The 21,293-nt window shown below is 45.6% G+C and overlaps 1 protein-coding gene across 3 annotated transcripts in view; it reads right to left on the bottom strand.

Moving 5' to 3' along the window:
- Positions 1 to 829: 829 nt before the first annotated feature.
- The window catches only part of ADCY8 (adenylate cyclase 8), a 196,553-nt gene continuing 176,089 nt past the window's right edge, over positions 830 to 21,293 (bottom strand). For 2 of the 3 annotated variants that reach the window (XM_053244776.1, XM_053244775.1), the window contains 5 exons: positions 17,431 to 17,589; positions 15,288 to 15,434; positions 5,666 to 5,758; positions 4,815 to 4,929; positions 830 to 1,410 (listed from right to left, as the gene is read on the bottom strand). In XM_053244776.1, coding sequence (XP_053100751.1) covers positions 923 to 1,410; positions 4,815 to 4,929; positions 5,666 to 5,758; positions 15,288 to 15,434; positions 17,431 to 17,589 — 1,002 coding nt within the window. In that variant the 3' untranslated portion in view covers positions 830 to 922. Of the gene's footprint in view, positions 1,411 to 4,814; positions 4,930 to 5,665; positions 5,759 to 8,113; positions 8,142 to 15,287; positions 15,435 to 17,430; positions 17,590 to 21,293 lie in introns of those variants that run through there. The other variant, XR_008306004.1, reaches the window with a different exon arrangement.

The following is a 21,293-nucleotide window of genomic DNA, read 5'->3' on the forward strand; positions in this document are numbered from 1 at the left end:
CCACCTCCCTGCTGTAGGAAAAAAAGAGAGAGAAAGAGGGGGAGGAGAGTATGTGCAGCTGGGGCAGCATTTGTTACCCTGCCTCAGTGCACAGAGGTCTTGAGTGAGCTGCCACTGACCTTCTAATCCTTCCTGCGTGGGGCAATGGCATGGATTTTTCTGCCCTAACCCTTGCCCCAGTGCTGTTTCCCAGCTGAAAATTACCCTCACCATCTGCTGTATTTACCTCCAGTGCTGCTACTTACATATGTTTTGCCAGTCAGAGCAAACCACAGCTTCAAGTGAGCAGAGGGGTTCACTGGGCTAATGGCAGTGGAGAAGAGTAAGCCCATCTTTCCCTGCACTCTGGTTCAGGCCCCACACTGCTGCTTTAGGTAAAACCAAGAACCAAGCCGGTCCCCCCGCCCCAATTCTGCTCTTCGGATCACCTTGTGTAGCTGGCCTGATGAGTTGCAGTACCTCACTCTGGCCATTATCTGGGTGGTGCTGCAGAGCAATAAGCCAGGCCAAGGGCTCCCTCTGCTGGTGGCACAGGGAATAAGGTCTAATGTAGTGCATCAAGTGCACCACAGAAGTGCTTTGGACCTGACTTGTGGAATCCTTGCTTTGTGCTTTGGACCTGACTTGCTTTGTGCTTTGGACCTGACTTGTGGAATCCTTGCCTGGCTGCTGCCAGAGTAGCCCCTTGAGCATATCACTCCACTAACAAATTTATGCCTCTTTCCCCATGTGTATCTGTGCATGCACATTCCCTTGTGTACAAACAATGTGTGTAGGGGGGACGTGTGTGCAGCAGAGGTAGAAGAAAGGAATAAAACCAGGTTCTAAATAAAATTAAACCATATTTTTATTTATATATTTATTTTATATATAAAAGAAATTAAAAAAAGAAAAAGAAAAGAACACAAAGAGAGATGCAGGTTTATGGCAATTCACTTTTATCGGCGCCCTCTGCCTGGGCCACTGATTCTGGTCCGCTGGAAGTTAGCAAAGTCCGCCGGTTGTAGTGTCCCTTAATGATCCCGGAATTGTTGTTCTCATTGAGGATTTGCTTCTGTTTTTGCCGGTTAAGAGACTGTACAAGCCCTAGGACGACGGCAGCTAAGGAATACTGCCCGGTCAGTTTTCTCGGTTGCAAGATCAAAGGATTTGGCTGTACTCTTCCCAGAAGAAAATAAGTTTTGATTTTTCCTTCTTGCTCACTGATGCCCTTGACATAGATCTCTCCCCGGTAGTCGAAGGCGAATCCCCTGTCCTTAAGGATGAGATATGTATCCTCGGGCACTTGCATCCTACCACTAATGCCAGTGCTGTCCATTCGGCTAGCTAAGTTAACAGTTTTGCCCCAGATATCATACTGGGGTTTCTTAGCACCAATAACACCTGCTACAACAGAGCCATGGCTGATACCTAGAAAGCAAGCAGAGAAAAGCATTCTGAAAGAGGAATAGTGTTTGTCTGTTGCAGCAAGGCTAACAAAACTAACAACATCCAGAGCACCACAGGTTGGGAGCCCCTGCCATATCAGATCTGTCGGCCTTTAAGGTCCCACAAATCTGATATGGCAGGCGTTGCCAATCGGTGGTCCTCCCGGCATGGCTGAACCACAGCTCCCATCACCTCTAGCCACAATAAATTGTAGTTGGGAATGATGGGAGTTGTAGTTCAGCAACATCTGGAAGACCACAGGTTGGGGTTCCCTGTGAGATAGCATGAGCATTGCTGGATAAGAGCCTGCATGATCAGATGCCTGAAGGTAACCGGGAGGATGCTTTACCTGTTCAGCAGTGATCCTCTGCTGAAGTTTCCAAACAGAGGCTGGATGACCCTCTGTTAGGGATGCTGAGGCCGTTTCTTGCACAGAGCAGAACTAGAAGCCTTCCAAGGTCCCTTCCAAATCTAACATTCTATGATTCTTGGGATCGATGGTTCTAAGATGTACATGGGCCTTCCAGGTGGGGATAAAATTGTTTTGCAAGATGGCATTTTAAAAAAATGAGTGAACAGACTGAAATCAGGGATCCTGTGCATGAGTCAGCCTGATGAAGAAAACAAGACTTGTGGGAGGCCCTCGGGGGTGGTGAAGGCTCAAGGAGAGGCCCTTTCCAAGAACACCCACGACTCAGCTGTTGCTAGTGCCTCTGCTGCTTGTCCTCAGCCACTTCTGATAAACTCCACAATCCCTCCAGCTATGCAGAAGGAGAGCAGAAGAGCCGTGGAATGCTAATTCCTGCAGAGACCATGACTGAGGTAACCCTCTTTGAGGAATAACCTATGTCCACCCCTTGGAAAGTGGTGAGTTAGGTGAGTCACTCAGGGCCAATAAAAAGAGGGCACCTGAGTGTTAAGCATTCTTCACAAAGATCAGCAGCTCAGCTGTTGCTACAGCTCCTGATGCTTGACTCCACTATTGCTGGAAGTGTGGCCAACTCTTCAGCTAGGTCAGGGGTTCTCAGCCTCTTGGGTTCACAGATGGTGTTGGGCTACAACGCACATGATCCCCAGCCACAATGGCCGAAGGATGATGGGAGTTGTCATCTGGGAGTACTTCTAGATCCAAACCTCTCCCTGATCTCTCAGGTTGAGGCAGTGGTCAGGAGGGCTTTCTATCAGCTTTGGCTGATATGCCAGCTACATCCATTTCTGGAGGTAAATGACCTTAAAACAGTGGGGCATATGCTGTTAACCTCCAGACTTGATGACTGCATTGAGCTGTGCATTGGGCTGCTTTTGTACGTAATCCGGAAACTGCAATTGGTACAGAATGCAGCAGCCAGGTTGGTCCCCGGGGTTCCCCAAAGAGATCATACTACATCTATTGTAAAAGAACTACACAAGCTGCCAATGAGTTTTCTGGCGAAAAACAAAGTGCTGGTTATTACCTACAAAGCCCTGAATGTCTTGGTTCCAAGGTATTTAAGAGAACGCCTTCTTCTTCATGAACCCTGCCACCTATTAAGAACATCTGGGGAGGTCCAGGTTGAGTTTGCTTGCCACCAGCTCAGTAGGTGTTGACTCAAAACCGGGCCGTTTCAAGGGTTGTCCTGGGACTCTGGAGAGCACGTCCTAAGGAAATTAGAGCCTCCCCTTCTCTGAATGTTTTTAAGGACCTAAAGACATACCTGTTTAGTCAAGCTTTTGGTTTATAGTTTTAAAGTCTTAGGTTTTAGAGTTTTTGTCTGTTTTTAAAACTGTTTTGATTGTGTCAGTGTTTTAATTGTTGTGTTTTTAGATTGCCCAGGGACTCGTGTATATGGGGTGGTATAAAAATGTGTTAAATAAATAAATAATGAACCAACAAACCATATCTGGTGACCCAAAGTTCAGAAACCTTGAATTAGGAAGAGGGAGGGAGGGAGGGAAATAAAGCACAAAGGCAAGTAGGAAAGGGTTTCGCAACTGGTAATTTGAAAGATACAATAGCCCCATTCACCTTTTATCTTCAACATTTGTACAATTAGTGTACAGTGCACACAGGTACAGATTTGTACACACGTACAGTCATTCCCATGTTATGTTGAGCACCAGTATATGAAACATGAAAACAGGTACAGTCATTCACGCAAACACATGCACGAGTGTACAGGCGTCTGTACATTCGTACAGCATAATGTCTGAATGGGGCTAAAGTGCATATATTTAGGAGGAGTTACCAATCAAGGCCTTGGAAAGGATATTTAGATGCCGTGATGTGTCTATACCTACAAAGATTAGAATCGTTTGGACCATGGTTTTTCCCATGATACTCTATGGATGTGAAAGCTGGACTTAGAAGAAGCAAGATAGAAAAAGCATTGACACTTTTGAACTCTGGTGCTGGAGAAGACTTTTGAGGATACCACGGACAGCCAGGAAAACAAACAAATGGATCTTAGAACAAATCCATCTAGAATTTTTACTCGAGGCACAAATGAACAGGCTCAAACTATCATACTTTGGACACATTATGTGAAGACCCAGCTCCCTTGAGAAGTCTATAATGCTGGGAAAAGTGGAAAGAAAGAGAAGAAGAGGACGATCAGCAGGAAGGTGGATGGATTCGATTACGACAGCAATGAATGCACCACTGAGAGACCTTAAAGGCCAAGCTGAAGACAGATCATCCTGGAGAGAATCTATCTATGTGGTTGCTAAGAGTCAACACTGACTTGACAGCACTTAATCAATCGACTGATCAATCAATCAATCAATCAATCAATCAATCAATCACCAATGTACTCACTGAATGTACATTCTGTTCTTTTTTAAAAACACAAATCACCATACCAATGGTAGAGATGGTATTGCACACCATCTAGTATTTGTCCAAGGGATATATGTAGGGCTTGCCATTCTTTTAGGTTGCCACTTCAGGTGACTGTGAGGATGAAGGCCATCCCATTTTAGCCCCAACAGGTAGGTGCTGTGTGGCAGTGGGCTGCAAAAGTAGGCAAGCAGGGAGTGGGGGGTGCAGAGGCAGAAGCGGTGGGGGGGGGGGATGCTGCTTCCAACTCCCCTATGCCCCGGAAGGGTCATTCCAGCATGCAGAGCAGTCTCTTACATAGGAGAGAAGAGGGTAGTCCTTATTAGCAGAATCCTTACTTTGTCCATGAGTCCTTACAGATTCCATGATCTGTGTTTTGCCAATCATGGCTCTCATCTAGTGGATTATTCAAGCTTTCAAGGATTTTCTACCTCTGTTTAGAAGACGCTTCTGCAAGAGACATTTCCTAAAGAACATATAGATGCCGATGCACAAGACACCATCCAGATTAAAACCCGCATGGGACTGTCTATCTGGGTGACTAGTTTTGACACGCTCCACCTGTACATACCAATGCGGAGTTCAAAGTTGTTGAACGAATGCTTGTTGATCTCCTGTATGCTCTCATTCAGTGCAATGGAGAAATCTGCCAATGCACACAAATGGCCCCATTTGTCTTCACATTGCTGGGGAATGAATTAAACAGATTCACCATTACATATGCCAGACATTTATCAGTAGAGCAAAGATGCACCATACAAATTTCATTAAAAAAATAGGTTGTCTCCACACCCCACAAGGGCCAAACTCAGAAGTTGTTTACGCTAATGGGCAGACCTTTCTCTTTATTGTGTAACAGACTTTGCTCTGAAACAGAAAGGACTTGTGTGTGTCCACATGCACAGAAGAACATTGGCTAGTCTTTGATCTCCTTGTTCTTGATTCTGATGATCTTTGTGTTTTGCTGCCTGCTGCTGTTTTAATATTTTTTTTATTTTATTGATGGTGTAAAATTTGCTTGTCAGAAGCCTTAGGTGTCTCTTTATGGTGAAGAAAGATGGAATAGGAATGGCTAAAAGTACTAAATAGAAACATCAAGTAAGAACTGCAGGATTCAGAAACTGGTCAGGGGGAACGCAATACTGTTATGTAGTTATAGCCAAACAGTATGGTCTCAGCATGGTCAGTGCCTATATGGCAGACTTTTAAAAAAAAAATTAATTTAAAAAATTAGCTCTTGTGGGGGCCACAATCCTGATTAGGCCTGCAGCATGCGGGGTCAGGGATTTATATACCGCTCTTCCTCCAAGGAGCCCAGAGTGGTGTACTACATACTTGAGTTTCTCTTTCACAACAACCCTGTGAAGTAGGCTAGGCTGAGAGAGAAGTGACTGGCCCAGAGTCACCCAGCTAGTTTCTTACCTGCTTTTCAGGAGATAATCCTGATACAGCCATGTACGTGCTGCCGATGGTTTTAATTTTTTCAATGTCTTGGAATCTTTCTTCACCTAGTAACTAAAAACGAGAGAGGTCCTGTTAATACTCCAGCTCTCTTTACCCCCCCCCCACCAATTTTAATCAACTTGATCTTTTTCTGTGGCTGGCATAATGGGCAATGCAATGCTGGCACTGATCATCAGCTGGCACTGCTGCTCATGTGAACAGGTAGCCCTTATGGTGGTGTGTAAGTGGGCAGTTGTGCAACTAGTTCAAACTGTGCCTGGGTGCCCCTGGCGTTGTGCAGTGCTCCTTCTGTCATACTGCTGCACAATATGCAGGGACCCAGTTGCCTGTCACATGCACAACAGCACCACCTGATGTCCATCATCGGCATTGCGCTGTACGCCATGTTGTTGGCCACTGTTCTCAAAATCAACCAATGGGCAAGTTGTGTTGGTCTGTTCTTTGTATTTTTTAAGCAGTGTCCTGTGGCACCTTAAAGATGGCTAATTCATTGAGCGACAATAAATATGCTAATTTTTAAGCTTAAGAGTTCTTTTTGGAACTTTTTATGGAATTCTCAGTTTGGAAGGTATTAATTCAGCAGTGTCTTGCCTAATTGATCATTGTTTGTTTTAACATCTTTGTTATAATGAACTGTTAGCAAACTGATTATAATAGTTGACTTTATGTATATTTATGGATGCTTAAATATTAGGCAAACATCTGAATGGACTTGTGATAGATTAAAAAACTGGAATTTAAAACACATTCTGCAACGTTTTATCATCTGGCGATGGAGTTATTTGAGGTAGGAAAGGGGAGCAGATAGAAGATGCTGGCATTTTGTATCCACATGTGCATTTAACAGACAAGATGGTTGATAAATGGGAATGGGTTTAGAGGAGGTCAACTAAGGTGGTGAGAGGTCTAGAAAACAAGTCCTATGAGGAAGGTTTGAAGGAGCTGAGTATTTTTAGCCTGGAGAAGAGAAGACCAAAGGGGAGATATGATAGTCTCTTCAAATATCTGAATGGCGATCACACAGAAGACGGAGTTGGAGGACTGTAGGCCACCTCCAGCCTCAAAGGCAGGATGCCTCTGAGTCCCAGTTGCAGGGGAGAAACAGCAGGAGAGAGGGCATGCCCTCAACTCTTGCCGGTGGCTTCCAGCGGCATCTGGTGGGCCACTATGTGAAACAGGATGCTGGACTAGATGGGCTTCCTTGGGCCTGATCCAGCAGGGCATGTTCTTATGACTTGTTCTCTGTTGCTCTGGAAGGCAAGGTAGACTAGGGCTAATGGGTTGGAATTAAACGGAAGCAGATTTAGGCTAGGAACTGAGAGGAATTTCCTAGCTGTAAGAGTTGTTTGGCAGTGGAATGGTCTGCCTTGTAAAGTGGTGAGCTCTCCTTTCCTGGAGGTTTTGAAACAGAGGCTGGACAGTCATTTGTCAGGGGAGCTGTAGCAGTTTCTTGCACTGAGCAGAAGACCTCCCAAGTACCTTCCAACTCTGACATCCTGTGGTTCTCTGTGCACTACAGTCAACATACACCTGCCCATCACCCCAGAGATTAGATTTCTAGAGACTTATGGGAGGGGGCTGAAATCTGAAGAATGGCAACTCTTGCAACAACATTTTAAAAGCCGCACTCCTCGCCCTTCCAAAAGACAAACGGGAGACAGTGATTTACCGAGGGACAGACAGGGAACACAGGGTGTCTGGTCAACAGCTGGCGTTTATGGGGCTCTTGTCCAGGAAAGCTGATGCCACAATAAACATCATACCCTTTAAACTGCCACAGGAGGCTTGGTTACTGTTGTTCATTACAGAACTGAATGGGCAATGGGAATGTATCTCAGTGGCAGAATTCCTGCTTTGACTGCAGAACATCCCAGGTTCAATCCCTGTTGCATATGTGCAACAAGACGGGAATTCTGTGGCACATGGCATATGTTTTGCATATTGAAAATAATGGCTGTGCTATTTCACAACTGCATTTGTGTAATTGTTTGCATTTGCACAAGAGCACACTTGTGCAATTGTGCGCATGTTACATTACAATGTACACAGAACTTTGCACAGTCTGTTCAGCCACACTGTAATTCATGCGGTGCCTCAAGCCATCTATAAGAATGACACTGCAATCGTTTCTACATTCAAGGTCAGTGTGTTCATGGACAGAATGCACAATGGGTGTTCTCCAGGTGCACTTTGCAGAATAACTTTAATCTATCTGCTATGCAGACAGTTGACATGTCCTGCAAATGAGGCTTAAACTCCCAAATGTGAAAACCTAACAACCGTCGTCTGCATTTGCAGGGTTATAAATGTCATGCAAAACAGTCTGATTTCATGCACCCTGCACAAATCTTCCCAGGATCAGAAAATAAAGGGAAACGATCCCTGAAATGGAAACATTAATAGTACCTTATGAACATATCGATATCAGTATTATCTGCACCAGGAGAAACAAAGGAAAGAGCGTTTCAGATTAGATGGAATAAGCTCCGCAGATAATGAGAGCTCACAAGGGGGAACTTCATGCTGTCTGGGTCCCAAACGCCTGTGTCTTTGGAGAAGCAATGAATTTTATACAGACTTTGATCATACCTGGTGATCATGCCAATTTGTAGAGTCATTTCAGGGAATTATTATGGTAACAATTAAGGACATTTGTCTATCAGGTGCCTTGTGAATGTAGAACAGTGTTCTTCATTGTAAAGCCCAGGCACGAGCTTGGATGGGTTTAAAAGGGGCTTGGACAAATTCATGGAGGACAAATGGCTACCAGTCTGATGGCTATGACCACCTTCGCACAGAACAGCAAACCATGGGTCCAACGGACCTGCAGTTTGCCTCCACCTTCCCCCAGCGTGCTCTCCGATGATCACTATCTTCAGTCTGGGAGCTGGCAAAGGGGGCAAGAGCGGCTGCACAAGCTTCCTCTGACCCTGGAAGGACAGCCTGCGCCAGCCAATGGGATGGAAGCCAGTGGGAGGGGTTTCCTCAGCTAACTCCAGTTTGGGTTAAATTCCCAATCTGGATGACACGGAGGAGGGAACGGACCCTCCCTCGGTTGGGTAAGTGGAATTCACTACTAACTGAGAGTTCAATCCCAGGTTTGAGGACAATATCGGAACCATGGTGGGGTCTGGGAACGGAGGTTCTGATAATTTGGGCAATATGGGAGGTCGAACCGGAGGTGAGATTGCCTCCAGTTTGGTGTTATGTGCTAAGGCGGCCCATAGGCCACCTCCAGCCTCTGAGTCAAGATGCCTCTGAATACCAGTTGCCGGGGAGTAACAGCAGGAGAGAGGGCATGCCTCAGCTCTTGCCTGTGGGCTCCCCGGAGGCATCTGGTGGGCCACTGTGGGAAACAGGATGCTAGACTAGATGGGCTTCCTTGGGCCTGATCCAGCAGGGCTGTTCAGTGGCAGCCTCAGCCAACCCTATGTGTGCCTCCCTGACTAATTCTTTACTGTGCCAGTGTGAAGCTTTGGCCAAAGCAGGAGATTCTGCACAGTCACACTGGCACCATGCAGAGATGACCATTCTCAGCATGCAGTGCTGCACTTTGCCCAGTACTGGAGGGATCCTTTAAGGTGTGAAGGTTTAGTTTCTGTTTTAATATGTTTTGTTTTGCTGTAAACCTCCCGGAGACACAAGTGTGGGGTGGTGTTCAAAAATGAATGAATGAATGAATGAAAAAAAATCTGCTGGACTACTCTGGATAAGAGGTTAGCCCTGAGGCCTTGGGCCTGATCCAGCAGGGCTGTTCTTATGTAAAAGGAGATCAAATCAGCCCTTTTCCTTTGCCAGTACCATTTTTGCCTCTCGCTGCTATCTGCTTTGTGGCGGCCGTGCTTTTGCTGGCAGCCACCCTTTTTTCTCCCACAATCCCCTCCTGGAATGTTGCTGTCATAACATTACATTAGTCTGAGGGGGGTTCTGGGGAAAAGGTAGTAGCTAGCCATGGCCACTAGGAGGAACAATGTTACCAGTAGTGTGTTTCATGCCTCCCAATTTCATGCTCCACTCATCCCTGAAAGACTGCCCAAATCCCCCCGCCACCCATTTTTGCCAATTGCAAATGGAGCTGTGAAAATGGGAGGGCATTTTGGCTTAATCCCACCTCGAGTACCCCAGGCTTTTTTCTGCAGTTGCATATTGCAGGTTGGACTTCTGGAAAGTTTGCCTTCCTGCTGAGAAACCCTTAATAGTCTTCTGAAGAATTTCAGAGTGTCCCACAACACAGTTTGAACACCATTGATGAACAAATTCATCCCTTTCCCATACATATGGAGGTGCTTGTGTGGTTTGTTATGCTGATAGCATAACAAACCACATAACAACTCTCTATTTAACTGATTTGTCTCTGCCGCTTTCTTTCATTTACTTGGCTCAAAGTGGCCCCTTGCTGAAGTCAATCAACTGTGTCACAAAATTAAAAATAGATTAGCAACTAGCAAAGGACTGCATTGTTTCATCTTGTGTCTTGGCTCCAAAATGATCCATTATATGCCTAAAGGTGACACAGTCACAGCGTTAGCCTCTAATTGGATCCTTTATTAATTAAGCAGTAGGTGTGGGAAGGAAATGTCATGTTCCTCAGTGAGGTTGACACATTTCAGCTCGGTACCATGGGAATTTCCTGCCCGTACTGCATTTTCCTGCTTGGATGGCATATTTAATGGATAGGATATGTTTTGCTTTGGTTCTAAATCATAATGTTTTACTGAAGCTCTGAAAATGAAAAACAAAAGCATTAATAAAGGCAGTGATCGCTGGTAGGAATGTAGGCATCAAATTGGGTTCTGTACCACTAGGCACAGCAGGCAGGTATACTCAGTCAGCAGTGCTTGAAAGGCTGTTTGCAATGTCTCTGAGCTGCAGTGTAATCCAAGTTATTTACCATCTGCTATTGAATTCCTATGGCCGAATTCACACATAATGTAGAACCGTGGATGCCAGGGACCCCTGGTTCTGCCCCAACTCCCGTCTGCATTTGGACGTTCAGGACAGCTGCCTCTCTGCAGTCAGCTAGCTGTGAGGGCATCCTTCTTTGACAGAAGGACAGACTGTACAGCCAATCAGACCAGAGTGAGGGAGGAGCTTCCTCCCTCAACTCCAGTTCCATGGGGCTGAAACTACGGTGTCAGCATTCAGATGGAATGCTGGCACCCCAAAACCAGAGTTAAAGGTGGTGAAAATCCACTCTGAACCAAAGATCGAGATTGGAGTTCGGGGAGGAAAACCATGGCTCCCTTTTCGCTCTTAACTCCTATTTCCCACATTTGGACATGTGGCTATGGAAACTGGAGGTGAAGGGGCCTCCGGATTCCTATTAAACCTGAATTTGCCCTATGTCATAAAGAACATGGAACATGGCCTCTCTCATGTTCCAGACTTGTCCAGTCTACCCAGTTTTGTTCAAATGTTCAAAACATCACCTTGAGATGAAAAGCCAACATTTCAAGGAAGCCTGACTGGCACCCTGTTACGCCAGCTTGTTCCACTGAGTTCCAGACTAGTGTTGCACTAGCAGAAACATCCTCGCATTCGTGCAATGAGGTGTGCAATGTTTGGTAAGCCTCCTGCTGGGCAACCTCTTCCTCCATCTGTTTACATTGCAGGGAACATTTGTGCAAGAGCACAACTTTGGTCATGGCCTGCTGCTAACGGAGATTTGGTTGGCGGGCACTAGAGACAGGGACTATTCAGTGACGTCCCCTTGGCCTTGGAACACCCTCTCAGAAGACCGCCGCCATGCTTCCTCCCTCAGGGTCTTTCAGAAACTGTTGAAGACCCATCTCTTCAGAGGGAGGCATTTTAACCTTTTAGCTGCACCTCATATTTATATTTATTTATTTTTACATTTGCTCTTCCTCCAAGGAGCCCAGAGCAGTGTACTACATACTTAGGTTTCTCCTCACAACAACCACCCTGTGAAGTAGGTTAGGCTGAGAGAGAAGTGACTGGCCCAGAGTCACCCAGCAAGTCTCATGGCTGAATGGGGATTTGAACTCGGGTCTCCCCGGTCCTAGTCCGGCCCTCTAGCCACTACACCACGCTGGCTCCCAGTGGGTTTTAACGTCTTAACGTCTTATCATATCCAGTGGGTTTTAATGTCTTAACTTGTAATTTTGAATTTGGTTATAACTGAGGCTTGTTTTTAGTTAGTTTCTATAAGTTTACTAGTTTTATATTGTTTTTATCTTTTTACTGACTTTGAGAGCTGCCTCGAGCACTAGTGTACTGGAGGGGCAGGGTATAACTATTTGGGATTTTGTGCAGGTATGCAGTTTTCTTGCACATGTGCTGTTTTGTTGAGCAAGTGCTTTGTTTGCCTGGATGCCAGCCTCTGCCCCCTTATGCTTGAAAAGGCAAGCTGGAGAGTATACCTGTGAGGAAACTTACTTAGGTGAAAGTGCTCCAGGCTTTCAAGTGACATGCTAGAATTTAACTGCCAGCAAATTGAACTGCAAGAATATGCTTTACCACTGCGTTTGAAGTGGTTAGCTGGAAGGACTACCCTTGAGCAAATTTACTTTCAAGAAGGTGGACAAGCCTGCTATTTGAATAGCACATTTGTCTTGATGTGTTCCTTGATCTACTTTGTTTTTTCGCTGATAAATCAAAATGCTGCTGCTGCAACAACAACAACAACAACAACATGAAATTCAGCACTGGATGGAAGAAACATACCTTAGGATATTATGATACACATTAAAGTCGTCCACACAACCCAAATCCCTGGTGATTAGGGAGGGCTGGGGGGAAGGCAGGAGTATACCTACCTTCCCCACATGATTGCGGTGATCCTTGTGCCACACCACTTGGTCGTACACATGATCACTGCTGCAGTGCGCAGCATGGAGTTCTGGAGGCTGGGGAAACACAGCCCGGCCTCCAGATATTCCCCAAAGCACCACACAAGGAGTGTCGTGTGGTGCATTGTAGGAATGTGCATGGATCCGGCTCCCGGTTTGGTTCAAGGCTGGACTGGCATCGAACCCAACCGGGCCAGTTTGGTCTGGAACCCCCTCGAACCCCTCCGGCTCGGTTCAGTCCATGGGGGGGGGTGGTTCGCGAGCTTCATTTTATAAAAAAATTATAATAATAATTTACTTTTTACTCTCCTCAGGGGAGTTCCTGGAGGCAGCGGGATGTGGGTGTCTGCAGAGGTTCCCCCTCTCACCGCCGGCCTTCCTAATATCCCCCTCGGTTGGTTCGGCCACTCTTTGGCCAGTTTTCAGCCTTCACTCGGTGGCCCGGTGGCCATTATGGAGCCTGCACACATGGCCTCTGCGTGGCCTGGGCCATGGAGACGGCATGTGCACAGGGCTCCATAATGGGCACTGGGCTGCCAGGTGAAGTCCGACAACCAGCCGAAGAGCAGCTGAACCAGCTGAGGGGGACATGAGGGAGACCGGAGGGGGAGGGGGAACCTCTGTAGACTCCCCCGCCGGCCACCTCCAGGAACTCCCCCAAGTAAGTTCCCCCAAGGAGTAAAAGGTAATTTAAAAAACAAAACAAAATGAAGCTTCTTCCTAGATCGCTGCTGTCTGATATAGGTGTTTCCCAAAGTCTGGGAAACATACCAGCAGGAATTCGAACCAGCAACCTCTTGCTCCCTAGGTAAGTCATTTCCCCGCTGTGACATTAGGTGGCTATTATTAGGTGTGCCATTAGGTGGTAATAGCCCAGGGGGGAACCTTGGGCTACTAGGCAGGGCAGTGCTGGGCTCGGCTCATGTGGCACTCCACATGAGCAGCCCTACCTGGATAGGACTGTGCAAGCCCGGGGAGGGCTGCTCGTGTGAACAGCCTCTCAGTGTATTGGGAAGCATGGGTTGCCAGGACCTAAGGGGTATACTCGTGGGTCAAATGGGCCGTAACCCAGAATTTGGCTTTTAAAAAGCCAATTCTGGCAACCCATGAGCACATGCCAATGCTATTTCAACCACAAAAAAGCCTAGGGAGCCATGGCTATCCACATAAATAGCCGTGTTTGGCTATACGCCAAGTGTTACCATTGAAGGCCAGTGATGTGGTTGTTTAATTCAACTGCGTAAGTTTTATGAATTGTATTGCGTCGTATGCTTTGAATGTTATTTTGTTTGGATGTCACCTATTCTATTTCATGTTTTATATTGTCACGTTGATTAGTATAGAGTGAGGTGTGCTTTTTTAGTCTCATGTTTAACTATTTACAGTTATTATTTAAAAAGGATTTACTGACTGGAATTTCATTTTTCATATTACATTTCACCTTCTATGTGTTTTGTTGTATTATTGGCTATTGGATCTGCTATGCATGATTCTAAGTCTGTGTTTCAGATCCTTATATGTTGGCTTTCGCCCTTTTATTTCAAATCAGTCCATGAGCTTGAACATTCCTCCCCTCTGCAACTCCTGGTCCTATGCATCTCTTTGCTTTCCCCTCCCTATTGTTCTTCTCACAGTTTCCTCACTTTGGCCTGGTTTTTTCAGCCTTCCCTTCTTTGCTTCCCTTAGTATTCTGCTTTCTTAGACTGCTGCCTCCTTTCTTTCTAGGCCCCTGTTTCCCTTACGTCTACTACAACGACTACAACGACTACAAATATTTATATAGCACTTTTCAACACAAGTTTCCCAAGCGGTTTCTCCATCGCCTGCCTGGGCACCCTCCTGGCCACAACACGTGGCCGGCAGGAGGGTTGGTGCTGGGCAGGCCCATCCTTTGGGTGGGGCAACTGGGGCGGTTGCCCCCAGCCCCACATTTCCCCAGGCCCCACATGCACACTCTCCCACCTGCTCCAACCAGAGGCGGGCCTTCTCTGTAACCGCTCCTGGACTGTGGAATGCACTCCCTGCAGAAATCCACAATTTGAATTTTTTATTAGCCTTTTATTAGCCCGTAAAACCTATCTGTTTGGCCTAGCCTTCCAGGGTTTTAAAATAGTTATAATTGGTTTTAATGTTGTAACCTGGTTTTTCAGGATTTTTAAATTGTTCTGATTGTTTAATTGCTGTTTTATGATAGTTTAATTTTTAATTGTTGTTGTTTTGCACTGTTTTGAAATTTCTGTTTTAACTCTCAACTGATTTTAATGGTTTTGTTTTAATTGTAAACCGCCCTGAGCCATTTTGGAAGGGCAGTATAAAAAATTGAATAAATAAAATAAAACCACCCCCTGCAGCCTAGCAGTGGCAGTATATCTGCTGCCTGGAGGAGGCAAACACCTGAGGAGGGCAGGTGCGCACTCCCTGTTGATCACCCGGCAGTCTTCAATCAGTCTTCCATGACATTATAGTATCTTAGCACATCAATGCCAGAGGCCTCATCTTCAAACCACCACAAATCCCTTAAACCAGGGCTTCTGAAAATTGGCTCTCATCACCCCAAGAACAATGTTCAAAGGCAATTGTGTCTGGGGATGATGGGAGTTGTAGTCCATCTGCAGACCCCCATTTTGAGAGCCCCTGGTTTAAGCACAATGCAGCACAGACTGAAATAAAAGCAGCAGAAATCAACATGTGGACACAGAGCAGGTTGCATCCATTTCCTTCCATTTGACTTCCAGTCCTTGAAGCTTATTCCACCCCGGCTATGAAATTACCTCATCAAAGTCTGCAATGATTTCGTTCAGCAGGCGCAGGCACTCGACTCCCTGGTTGTTCATTTCCGTCTGAGAGTAGAAGTCGGCAAAGCCAGGGATGGAAGCAAACATGACGCCGACGGCATCATAGGACTGAGAATACAGTTCCTAGGGAGGCAATGAAGAGAAAAGAAAACAACTGGGAATTACAGCCGCCAAGTGGCACATTTTAGGAGATAAGCTACTGTGACCGTTTGCTTCCTGCAGTGACCATTCCAGTGAGTGTTCCTAGTCCCATCTTACAAGCAAAACAAAGGAAGCATGTTTCATACTTCTGAGTTAATTAAGTTTCTGATCTACACAATCACTTGGGTCTGTGTGGTGACCCCTAGAGCATGGCAAGCTGGTCATGTGCTCCTGCTGCTATATGTAGGTTTTGACTGGACTAAAGGCCCAATGTTTGGATTGACGGTGGGTGCACACAAATGGCTTGTCACATGTGCAGGAGGCAGGGCTACCAGATGTAGGCTTTTCCAGTGCTTTTCTCACACAACACTCCCCCCATAGTTGCATTACTAGGCCCTATTTCTAAATGCTTTACTCTGGGGAAAGTTGGACATTAAAGTCCTGTGAGGAACAGATGAATGAGCTGGATTTGTTTAGCCTGGAGAAGAGGAGACAAAGGGGAGATACGACAGCTGTCTTCAAATATCGGAAGGGCTGTCACATTGAAACAGGAACGGGCTAGGGATGTGCACGAACTGCAGTTTGAGCAGCACTGCTCATGGTGCTCATGGTACATGCTCCCAGAAGCATAGTATAGCTCATCTGGGGGGAAGGTGAATAAAACAAGTGGGGCAATGCCACTTAGCCTGGCTTTTCAACCCGGCTGTTAGCTGAGGTTGAGGGAGTGAGGTCCAAACACTGAAGATCTGCTACTAGCCAGTATTGATAATGCACAGTTAGAAAGACCAATATTTTGGAAAAACCAATAAGGCAGCTTCATATTATGGATGTAACTGGCTGTGTGCACAAAAGCCTCTGGTTTGGTGCAACTGAGGAAATTTATGCACATTATATTGTCAGGGCTCGGGATCTAGATCCAGACTGAAGCAGGCAACCAAATGGGCAGACTGGTCGAGCAGCTCAACCCAGTCTCGAACCACATGTCGGTCAGAATGAGAAGCTAGGCCAGAGGCAGCCGTTCTATAGCACCAGGTAGAACTCCCATTGGCTTCTTGTATCACCTGACTCTGGCTGAACTGATACCTTTAATACTACTCTCTAGTCATCTGCAAGTGGTGGCAGTGCAGCATCATAGAAAATGGCAGACCAGCAGTGCCTCCCCCTGTGCTAAGCGGGATTGAAAGAGCCAGACTGGATGATATGTCAGTTATGTGATTGGGACCTGTCAGCTTGAGCATGCTTTAAGCTTCTGCCCCACTGTGATCTCAGCATGGAATTCACCCCCCCCTCCCATGGCAGCTATTTACCCCAGTGTAAAAGATCCTATTGGCACCAAGTTCCAGGGCCAGCAGCCTGCAGTTCCAAATTCGGACGTATTGCAGGCTGCCTGGAACCTTGGGTTGTGGCGATGAAACTCACTTCAACCCAAGGGTTCAGATTGGAGTCCCAATCCTGAACCCTTGGTTTTGTCACTGCGTCCAACTATGGTTCCCCACATTCATATGTAAGGTATGCGGAACCACAGGCCTATTCAACAATGGTTCCACATTACATGCGAATGCAGCATCATTTAATTTGGCCCCGAGGTTCTTGGTTTCTGTTGCCAGTATGTTTAGCTTGATGCCCTTGGTGTCTTTTACACTGCATTGCTTATTTCAGTCATAGAAATCGGGGTTTCAAGATACAAGGTTATTTTGTGTGTACGGTTCCAGGGCTCATGTCAGATAGTTGCAAATGCACTCAAAGCTTTGCTCACAGTTACTGGGCAGCAAAATGCATGGCCAAAAAGTCAAGCTTTTTCAGTGGCTTGTCTCTTTAGCAGCAGGAGCTTCACTGCTGTGAAGGTAACAGCAAGAAGCTTCAGCATTGCAAATAGCTCTCTTCCATGAACCATTTGCTCATGGAATACCTTTTCTTTATACTCCTTCTTTAGATCCTAACAATGATCAGATGAAACCAGAATAAAAATATTACATACTTCATTATCTCGGTCCTTTTCCAAAAAGTGACGGGCAACATGACTTGGGAGGATATTGCGTAGCATATTTTCATTGTGCTCTCTTAACTCCTTCATTTCATTGATTTCTTCTTTGGCCTGGCCACGCCACAGGAAGTCTAGCCTTGCCGTGTATTCAAGCTGTAGTGATGATGAGAGGGAGGGGGGGGAAAACCAAATGTTTAACTTCTTTGATTCTAAGTTTTTGATTATGTTTGATGAAGGGAATGAATGTATCACAATCAAGCACCTGTCTCACAGGGACTCCAGAACACCTGATTCCCATTATGTAGTCACTCTTTTTATACAGGATTATCTTGCTGCAGGGAATCCAGGCACAATGTAACTCTGGCTAGTGGGCAGCAAAGGAGTATGGGAGGAACAAACCGACACCAAAAGAAAAAAGGGGAGAACTTGAACCTTTGGGCATATATTGGTCAAAAAACTGCTTAGGAGGACTATTGGTTCATTATCATGCTGAACTGCCTTGGCAGAGTGATCCATTGGCCATAACTGTTAGCGCTGGGCAGCCAGCAGATGAGGATCTAGTGGTAGATCTCTGGGTGATTTGCATCTGGCGCTAGTTGGTTGACATTGGGTTACTAATAAACACAAAGTAAATCCTGCCAGCTTGAGGTCTATCCCTCCCTGTTCCAGTTGATTGAGCCTTAACTGCTCAGTGAAAGTTCCCAACCTTAGGTCCCCAGATGCTCTAGGGCTACAATTCCCATCATAATCAGTCACAACGTGGAGCTTAACAACATCTAGGAACTCAAGGTTGAGAACCCCTATCATAGGTCATGGAAGGTAAGTTGCAAACTGGCATATGGTGGGCCACACCAGTCATGCCATGGCAATGAAGAGCATGGATGAATGGGAGAAAAGGAAAAAAAGAGGTGGGAGTCATAGCTCAATGGTTGAACATCTCCTTAGCATGATTCTAGGTTCAATTCTTGGCAGATCCAGGCAGAGCTGGAAAAATTCCTGCCTGAAGCCCCAGAAAGCCGCTGCCAATCAGAGGAGACAATACTGACCTAGATAAACCAATGGTCTGACTCAGTAGAGGGCATGTCCCTAATTTCCTTTTAGAGCTGAGAGAAAGAGAGATCAAAAAGATGATAGGAGAGGGGTCCCATTAGCAGGAGAGATCTAGCTGGATGGAGCAGAAGTCCATAAAGGTCCATAAAGGACCAAATATTAAAGTTGATGTCAGGTTCTTGGTTAGGTTTAGGGCCTGGAACGGTTGCAGATCTCAGTCTTCTTGACCCAAGTGATGATTAAGTAATGCATCCTATAAGCACTGCAGGGTGCTAAAGATCTGCCTTGCAAGTGAGGTATCCTGCGGGTTCCTTTCCTGGTCTGAGATTCTTGCCCCATTCCTAGCCACTGCAGTGCTGGTACAGATTCACTCTGTTTATAGCACTTTGCAGAGGATTTGTACAGAAAGCTGAGCAAGCTTTCTACAGAGAGAAAGAGGAAATAATAACCTCTCAAGGATAAGTGCTCTTTTCTCAACAAAATAACTCTGAAAAGCTCAAAATGCTTCAAGAGGCTGCAAGCAATGTTTCTCTTCTTAAGGAAAACATACTTCTATTTCAACTGAAATCTTTACAACAAAGGTTGTGATGTAAGTGTTGCATACTTGAGATCAAGCTAAGGACTAGTGCCAGATGATGCCATATGTTCCCACAGATGGAAAGACATCACAGGCCCTATATATTAAAGAAGACTATCCTTTGTTCAATGGACAATGGTTTTTCTCATGACACTCTATGGATGTGAAAGCTGAGCTTTGAAGAAGCAAGATAGAAAAAGTATTGAGGATTTTGAACTTTGGTGTTGGAGAAGACTGTTGAGGATACCAAGGACAGCCAGGAAAACAAACAAACGGATCACAGAAGAAAACAATCCAGAATTTTCATTCAAGGCACAAGTGACCAGGCTCAGACTTTCATACTTCAGACACATTATGCGAAAACCCAGCTCCCTTGGGAAGTCCATAATGCTGGGGAAAGTTGAAGGAAAGAAAAGAGTAGGACGACCAGCAGCAAGGTGGATGGACTCGATTATGACAGCAATGAATGTACCGCTGAGAGACCTTAAAGGCCAAGTTGAAAAAAGCTCATCCTGGAGAGAATCTATGTGGTCACTAAGAGTCGACACCAACTTGACAGCATTTAATCAATCAATCAAAATCCTTTGTTAGTTTACAGCAATCTCTTTGCTAGGTCAGGGTTAACCATTGCCCTAGGGCCATGCTCAGTTGGGCCCCCTTTTGTAAGAACAGTCTTTTGGATCTAGATCTCTACCAAGGGTGGCTCCAGAAGGGGAACGGGGGGGGGAGCGCACTCTCAGACAAGTAGTTTGTGCCCCCATTTGCCACTTTTTGAGAATGGGGGGGGGGCAAGTGCACTCTCTGACAAATAGTTTGTGCCCCCATCTGCCACTTTTTCTGTTTCAGAAATCTAATTTGCAGGACACATCTTGCCCACCCAGAAATGCACTTTGCCCTTCCTGTGCCCCCCTCAACCCCCCCCCAGGTGCCGCCACTTTCTCTAGAAAGTTTGAGAACTTAAGCTAGGAGCCATGGATTGTGGTAGTGTAATTAACTTCATCCATCCTAAATATGGGCATTCAGTTCTTGAAGCTGTAGCTGGCAGGTGAGCCCATGGTGAGATGCCAATGGCAAAAAGGCTTGGGTCTTGAATCCAGTAGGAGGGCCTATCTTGGTGCCACTAGCAACTCTTTACCCACCAACTAGATAAAGTTTAAAAATAAACTTTTATTTATTCTTTAAGAGTTTTTATTTTCCTCTTGAACTACGAATCTCTTCTAGATTAGACAGACACAATCTCTCTCCAGTAAACACTGCATACGCATAGACAGTGAGGTGACCACCAGCATTTCAAGAGGCATAGCAATGTTTTATTTAATCCTTGGAGACCTTACAGGAAGCCCTCCCCCAAAGAAATGACATCGTTTTGCTCCCCACCCTTGAAAAACCACAGACTGAGCTTCTCCATTTGCCACTCATGAATAGGGCAGGGGAATTGTTGTGAATCATTCAAATCAGCATTAATATTCATTCATTACATTTTTGTCCTACTCTCTTCCTTCAGGAAGCCCACGGTGGCATTCATAACCTCCATTTAATCAACATATATTCATCTAAAATTTGATTCAGAATCTAGACCCAGAGGAAGCAAGTTGAGTGGCAGAACTAAGGCAGGAAAGTGAGCTGATAAGAACAGTAGGTAGGAGGAGAAAGAGGAGGAGCTACCATCACCGCCAAGGCAGAGAAGCAGCTGTTTCCGGGGGCTTTGGTCTGTGCCTCAGCAGGTACTTAACATGGCTGATTCCTGATGCCAAAACCTGACCTTGCATGGAAAGGTGATATACAGATGTCTTTAGCGTGTGACAGGACCGGGGTTTTTGTATACTATGTAAATCTTGAAATGATCAAATTACTGTTAGGGGTGTGCACAAACCAATAAACATGTTTCGGTTCGAATTATAACTGATTCAAACCGAATGGCATTCTGGAAAACTATTTTGGTAGAACTGACCATCTGGTCTGGTCTGTTCAATTGAACCAGTTTGGTGGTTTGGGTGGCAATACTTCCAAAGGGGAATCCAATCGAACTGCCGAACTGGCCTGGTTTGATCCAAACTAGTTCTACATTGAGTGGTTCATGCACACCCTTAATTACTATACGACTACTGCTACTACTGTAGTACAATAGTACTACTGCACACAGTAATGGTACTACAACACTACAATAGTAGTATTACTACTATTTATATACTGCTTTTCATCCAAAAAAAAAAAAAGTTCTTAAAGTGGT

This window comes from Hemicordylus capensis, chromosome 4 (assembly GCF_027244095.1).
Source record: "Hemicordylus capensis ecotype Gifberg chromosome 4, rHemCap1.1.pri, whole genome shotgun sequence".
Taxonomy (NCBI): Eukaryota; Metazoa; Chordata; class Lepidosauria; order Squamata; family Cordylidae; genus Hemicordylus; species Hemicordylus capensis.